Consider the following 7,984-nt stretch of genomic DNA (forward strand, 5'->3'; position numbering starts at 1 on the left):
AAAGTCTTACTAGTGTGTGAGTGACCAACCCACAAGTTCCAATTAATATTTGGAAAGTTAAAATTCCCCATTATAAGACAATCTGAATTACTGGCCCACTCCATTTCTCTGTACAGCTTTCATTGTACTCATCAGATTCATTAGGACTATAACACACTCCTACTCCTATTTTTTCTTTCCCAATGCTTATGTCACACCAAACTGACTCAACAGTGCACTGTTCAACTATATCAACTGGATGCACTTCTTTTGATTTTATGTTTTTCTTAATTAACAGCATAACACCTCCTCCCTTCCTATCCTGTCTATCCTTTATGTACAAATTGTACACCCCAAATTCCAATTCTGCATTCCTAATATCTGTGTGACACCACAACTCTGATATCCCTACAATATCCACCTTTGATGTCTTGACCAACACTTCAAATTCATGAAATTTATTTACTATACTTCTAACATTGGTATACATGCACCTATTCTTATTCTTAGTTACCCTAACACAACCCATATACCCACCTCTTTCTTGACCAACACTTTGAATTCATTAAATTTATTTACTATACTTCTAGCATTGGTATATATGCAAGTATACATGCACCAATTCTTATTCTTAGTTACCCTAACACATTCCATATCCCCACCTGTTTCATGATGACTGCCATCAATCCCTGAGACCCCCACTTCGCATTGCTTGAAAGGTGTGAAGCAATGCAAACAATCCTCTTTTTTTTTTTTAAAAAGAAATCTGAAAAGCCTCCAACTGGTCCAAAGACAGCATAAGATGATCCAGTCAACCCCAGCTATCCACAACCAAGTGTTCCTCTAATTATCAGTGATACCTACTTATTTATATTTTATTACAGAATACATGTGATTTAAATGAATGTATATAATACTTACATTGAATTAAATATTAAAATTTTTGCATTATTTAATGAAAGAGTCTCAATTTTTGTGTTCCTGAAACACATCCCATTGAAATACATTATAATTCAAGATTCATTTATGCCAAATCTATATATGGCGGCATCTCCAGGAACCCAATCCTGGCACTTCATCAGACTTTCGAAGTGATTGCTGAGGCAGAGTGATGCTATCTGGTGCTGCATTCAATAATTACCACCCACCCCTGGATGCAAAAGCCAAAGCTAAACAGATCCACCTCCATAGATGGAAGAATATGTGAAGTTGAAATAATGAACATTGTGCATTGAGTGTGGTGCAAGATATAGTCACTCGCATTCGGGCCTTATGCAGAGGGGTCAGTTCAAAAAGTTGGAGACAGTCTCCCAAAGAAGGCAGTGCAATAAGTGGCACTGTATCCTCAGACTGCTAAAGGGCAAGACCAACCAGCTCAACCAACTGGAAATCTTTCCTGCACAACTGTGGTAGTGACCAAAATTATCAATTACACCCTGATAAACCGGTATAAAAATTTACTAAGCTGATAAATAAAAGTCTTCAAAAAGAAAAAACCCAGGAAAAGTGCAGTTCCTTGGTGGTGCCCTGAGCTGGAGACTCTATGGCAAAGAGTGCATCAGGCAAGAGAGCACTTCCAAAGGTTTAGATCCAGCTGGCACCCCAGCGGAGGTAGAAGCCCAGAGAGAGAGAGATATACTAAACTAATGAGAGATAAGAAAGACAAGTCATGGAGGGCTCTTGTCAGTATCTCCAGTAATGGAGACCCTTGGGGTGTTGTGTACCACATTCCCAAAAAGCTGCCCAAAGGTGATGTAGTTCATATCACTGATTCAATGACAGGACTGCCAAACTAGACTTGGGATAGAGCTGTTAAGTAGTAGTAATAGATGCATGTAATGCAATAAAGCAAGCGTATGAGCTTATGTAGAATCAGCCAAAAAAAAAAAAAATTCACACGACCATTACCTCTAAAAGTTTGTCCAGTTCCTCTTCAATTTATTTAAGCTATCAACTTCCACAACGACAGATGGAAGTTTGTTCCAGAAAATAACCATCTGCTGGCTAAAGGCAAATATCCACACATCTATTCTACAACTGAATTTCCTCAATTTGAATTCATGCCCCCTCCGGTTCATAATCTATGCAAGCGGAAAAATCTCATCACAATGCAGCGTACTAAACCCATTCAGAGCCTTATACACCTCAATCAGATCATCTCGCAGGTGCCTAGTCTCCAGCCACTGCAATTTGCAGAACTTAAGCCTTTCTTGGTAAGACTCCTTTGTTCCCCTCGCCAATTTCGTTGCCCCTCACTGTACGTGCTTGAACAACATGACATCCTTACCAAAATGAAGCCTCGAGACCTGAATGCAGTACTCAAGGCGTGGCCTGATCACTGCCTTATACAAAGGAATAATCACCTCCTTTTCCCTGCTAGCAAAAATTCCCCTATATCTTTTACAATACCCCATGACCAGCTCTGGCAGCCTGTCTGCATTGCTCAGAAAATGCCAAATCTGACTGCATAATCACTACAGGTCTTTTTCTACCACCCTAAGTATAGTACCACACAGTTGGTACGTTCCGCTGGGGTTACTTCTACCCATATTCAGTACTTTGCACTTGCCAATGTTAAACTTCAGTTGCCACTTCTCAGCCCATCTGCCCAAAATTTCTATAAGTCTTGTTGCAGTAGCGCACTGCCATTACTGTCATTAACAACCCTGCCAATAATATATATGACACTCTGTTTCCAACTGAGGACCAAGCTCTCACTTCTGATCAAGCCAGCATATGCAATGAGAATGAGGCCTACTTTTATTCTATTATAGAACCTCCATTTAAAATAGAAGAATTAAATAATGCAATCAGCAGGACCAAAGAAAAGCACTGCTCAGTCATGATCTTATAGAACCTGAAATGGTAAAGGTTATTGTTAAAAGCCAACCACAGTATATCCTCCAACTGTTCAACAACTGTTTAAGCAGAGGCATATTTCCTAACTCATGGAAATTAGCCTATTAATGCTAAGGAAATAAACCTAGAAATAAATCTGCAAAAACCTAGAAATAAACTAAAGTCATACAGACCAATAGCCTTGTTACCAGTATCGGGCAAGATATTGGAAAGGTTAATACTGTACCACCTGGAAACTATCTGAATGCAGACCTCCAAAAATAAACAGTTTGGCTTGAAACCTGAACATTCGACTGAGGATGCAACAAAAACTAATAGAAGCAATGCAAACCACTCAGGTAAACTATATGCTGGCTATTTCAATTGACTTTGCTGGTGCTTTTGATACATTATGGTAACCCAGCATTCTCAGGAAAATACATCATGCTGATGTCACACAAAACCTGTACAACTGTATTACAGATTATCTTAAAAATAGGAAAATAATAATTAAAACGAGAATTCAGTAGATACAGAGAAAATGTTACCCATGGATGGCCCAGGGTTCAGTGCTGGGTCCGTTTCTGGAACCTGGTGCTGGACCTGGAGGCAGACATAGGCCAGGTGGACAAGGTCGTCTCTGCAGATGACCTTGTTCTCCTTGTAAAGCATAACACCAGAAGGGCCCTAGAGGAAAAGGCAAATCATGCTCTGAACCTTTTGGAGGGCTAGACAGGAACTCACAAACTGGTTATATCCAATATTAAAACCAAATCTATTCTACTTAAAGGAAAACTGAACATATGAAGACCAACACAGTTAGAAATCTCAGACAAAACAATAGCCCATACAACTGAGTTAAAATAACTACGAGTCATTTTTGATTCCAAACTAACTTTTTTACCCTCATTCTCAATATTTTGGAAATAAAGTGAGAAGCTATGTAAACATGATAGCTAGAATTACAACTGGGATCTAAAAAAGGAAGACCCTTCTACTCATTTACAAGGCTATCTTTCTCCCAGTAATAACCTATGAGGCTGGAGTATGGTTCCCCAGGACGTTGTTAGCTATCAACCAAGTAAAATATGAAATAGCAAGTGCTTAAAAAACAGTACTCACCTTTGAATAAATCTGCAATAATTTTTTGAAAAGAATGGTAATTAAATCATTTAGGTGGTAGAGTGAAGGAAATTAAAGAGGGTGTTAAGGGTGATTTAACGGATTTGATTTTAAAATGGGCCCAAGGAAGTAGAAGTGCACATCTCCAATCACGGTATTATAAGATTTCTATAATTATTCACGATATTATAAGATTTCTATAATTTTTAGTAATCTGTCAACCAAGTTAAAATGGTTCCATCCAGTGGGTCATACTGTTAACAATCACTAGGGTTGTGTGCTGCACTGTCAGTATCCCTGCTCTGCAGGTTCAGGCTGGTGCACTGCCATTAGACCTGGAAACAATAAGAAGAGGACTTAATTACAGAATTAAAAGACAGATCCCTACTAACATTCTAGAAATATACTTAAGACCTCACAGCTGATCCCAAACAGCAATGGCAAGACAAGTGGGATCAAACAGACAAGGGGGGGGGGAAGTAATCAGTGGGAGATTCCTCCCACAGATTACTCTAGCCTCCTCTAAACTGCCATCCTAGTTTGCAGCAGACTTGTTTACTACATTTTTGCTGACAGGCATGGCTTCCTAAATGCAAAATTATGTAAACTGGGCCCCACACAGAATCCAAAATGTACCCGTGGCACTGATGAGAACTGGCCCTATGTCTTATATCACTACCCCAACTATCATCTTTACAGATGGTTACTAATCAGCAAAACAGGACCAATAAACCACGGAGATGAGCATCTGCTCATCGCCACAGTTTATTGGTCCTGTCATTCATATTATTTTCAATGTATTATTAATGTATGTGTGTCCATATAATGATACCCCTGAAATTTAATGCTTTATTCTTTAATTAATATTGTACATACTCTTTATAATGAATTCTTTGTGTGCTTAATAACATATTAGTTTATGTAAAACGTGTATGATTTTTCTTGTATGCCACTTAATTACAGTATTTTATTTCTATTTATGAATGCAAGTGAATTGGTGTATAAATAGTATGTATATAAGTGAGTGTATGTGTATGGGTGCAGGCAAGTGCATATGGTGGAGGAGTTGTGTAAGTATTATGTTTTTTGTACCTGTGCACGTCATAAAATTAGGGATTGAGCATGAACGGCATACTAAAATAAATGAATACATGTACGTGTGTGTGTAGCAAATATGCTGGGTGAAAAATGAGTCCACTTAACCTGGAGAGAGAGAGAGAGAGAGAGAGAGAGAGAGAGAGAGAGAGAGAGAGAGAGAGAGAGAGAAAAACAATCAAGTGTGTGTGTGTGACAGTTTCATTCGGGTACTATTATGAATGGGTTGAATGTGCATAAATGAGGATTGAATGAGAATATTCCATATGTGTTGACTGTTGTAGCCTGAATCCGTGTGCATTCTATATGTCATCTCCAGGTAACACAGTACAAATGAGAGTAAGGCTTAGTCACATGTATGAACTATGCAGTGACCGTATGATGCATTGTGTTTTTGTCAAAAAAAAAAAGTGCTGTCTTGGTAGATGTCTTCATTAAGGTAGCAGTTGTGCCTGTCTGAATGTGTGACGATGGATGACACAAGGTAAATGAGTGAGTGCCGTGTACTGTTAGAAACCAGACTACCCTGGGGATGGGTCTCCCAAGGCCATAGCTAAGTGGTAATCGCAAGGCTACATGCTTTGAGTGGCTGGAGTTCAAACCCAGGACTGCTAAATACAGTGCTGTTTCTTGAATTCTCTCGATCTTGTAAACTCCTCTGACCGTGTGGTCGCTCTGGAGTATAAACAAAAAAATTATTTATTTAAGCTTATATAAAAAAGAAAAAAATAAGTGTGTACAATATAACTGTTAGTATGATAGCTGTTTACTAGCATTAGTAGAGGCATATGATGTAAGAAATCAAGCTTAAGAAAGTAGCATTAGCCAAAAAAAAAAAAAACAAACATTTCACACATCCATTCCCTCTAAACATTTGTCCCGTTCCTCTTTGAATTTATTTAAGCTATCAACTTCCACAAAGACAGGTGGAAGTTTGTTCCAGCAATCGACAACCTGCTGGCTAGGTTCATAATCTGAGCAAAAGAAAGAATCTCATCAGAATTGAGCCTGCTCAAACCATTCAAGGCCTTATACACCTCAATCAGATCACCTCGCAGGTGCCTAGTCTCCGGATGTTGCAATTCGCAGAACTTAACGAAGAACTTCTGTTAATTTAACTTCTGTTCAATTTGCAGATCTCAAGTCACTCTTGAGATGAATAAATTGTTAGTGTGTGTTATTCCAGCAGGATCCCCCTTTAAAATTGGAATGCAGTGTGATGCAAGCTATGCAGGACCCAATGCATTGCTGACATCATGCCCTCTAATTTGTGGCATGGCATGGGATATGCTGACATCAACTACAGCTGCTCTGGACAGTGTGGGATTATTCATGAAGGACCACTGTCATCAATGCAATCTTCCCTCCCCCCAAACGTAGGGCACCCCGGCCTTATGTTTTGTTTCCAAATTATCCATATTCCCTTCTCCCATCCCTACTTTTCACCTGGTGGACCCTACTACCACTAATATTTTACTTTTCTAACTAGACCCCCCACATGAAGATTTGCTTCTACCACAGGAGTGCCCCTCCATTCCTTTAACTTCCTACTTCTTAAAGGGAAGCCTTCCTATCGTCCACCCTAACCTCCTTGCTCTGCTCCCTCCATTGTCACCCCTTCCACGTGTTCCGTGTGTGTGTGTGTGTGTGTGTGTGTGTGTGTGTGTGTGTGTGTGTGTGTGTGTGTGTGTGTGTGTGTGTGTGTGTGTGTTTTTACTGGGCCCTCCCTGGCAAACTCAGGTGCAGTCCAGGGTCCCCCCCCACCAGAATATTTCTCCTACTGCATCCGGATGCCTACCCAAGGTGGTAGACAGAAATATGTGATCCCACTAGGGGCCCAGGCAAATAAATGCCAAATGAACAACACACCAATATAACCCAACACTAAACGACACAAACTAACACAAATGCTTAAACTATCTGTCATTTACAGAGCTTGTATTGCAACACATTTTGTCAGTAACAAATCTAGAGACCAACGTGACAATGTACAAAGGGTACTAGGAAAGTTTTGCAATATGACGCAACAATGAATCACAGGAAGCTGCTTGTTGCTGCATGTTGAGACATGTTCATATGTGCATAGTAGACGCCGCGCCAAGTCGATGGGCTCAGTTATTCATTAGTAGTGAGAGTGTAAAGTGCTTGCGATGGCATCGTGGTCACGAAATGAGATAAGGACAGTTTTGCAGTATAATTTCGTGCGTGGTTTTTAGAAGAAATGACTCTTGCACCAGATGATGATTGTGCACATCGTACAACGATATTCAGGTGGTATAGAGAATTCCAAAGGGGAAATTTCACTCTGGAGGATTCTGAGAGGCCGGGAAGGCCACGAACGTCAGTTACGGAAGAAAACGTTACTGCTGTGAGGAAAATGCTTGACGAAAACAGGCTAGTGACCTACCAACAGATAGAGGATACTTTGGGCCTAAATGCACCAGCAATTCGTTTGATTCTGCAAGATCATTTGCACGTGAAGAAACTTTGTTCTCTCTGGGTGCCGCATCAACTGACTGAAGAGCAGATGACACGACGTGTGACTTGGTGCCTGGAGATGTTAAAAAAGTTTGATAAGGGACAATCTCGGTATGTGAACAACATCGTGACAGGTGACGAGACTTGGCTGTACTATTATGATCTGCCGACCAAGGCTCAAAACAAAGTTTGGGTCTTTGATGATGACGACACACCCGTAATTGTCAGAAAATCAAGAAAATGATAGCTGTATTTTTCAAATCAAGTGGAATTGTGGAACGTGTCGTTTTGGACACGCAGAAGACAGTCACAGCTAAGTGGTATACTGAACAATGCCTGCCTAAAGTCATTGGATCTATGAAGAACCTGCAGCCAAAGTCAAGAATGGACACCTGGTACCTCCATCACGATAATGCTGCAGCTCACCGCACCAAAGCCTGCACCGAATATTTGACCACGACAGGACTGAAAC

The 7,984-nt window shown here is 40.2% G+C and overlaps 1 protein-coding gene across 1 annotated transcript in view; it reads right to left on the minus strand.

Annotated features, from left to right (window-relative positions):
- Positions 1 to 7,984, minus strand: part of LOC150083210 (inactive tyrosine-protein kinase RYK-like) — a 479,651-nt gene that overhangs the window by 269,819 nt on the left and 201,848 nt on the right. The window contains exon 6 of the mRNA XM_090378435.1: positions 3,366 to 3,564. Within this exon, the coding sequence (XP_090234561.1) occupies positions 3,366 to 3,564 (199 nt within the window). The remainder of the gene's footprint in view (positions 1 to 3,365; positions 3,565 to 7,984) is intronic.

The sequence above is a fragment of the Mastigoproctus giganteus genome, chromosome 7, assembly GCF_048544385.1.
Source record: "Mastigoproctus giganteus isolate SK-2022 chromosome 7, ASM4854438v1, whole genome shotgun sequence".
Taxonomy (NCBI): Eukaryota; Metazoa; Arthropoda; class Arachnida; order Uropygi; family Thelyphonidae; genus Mastigoproctus; species Mastigoproctus giganteus.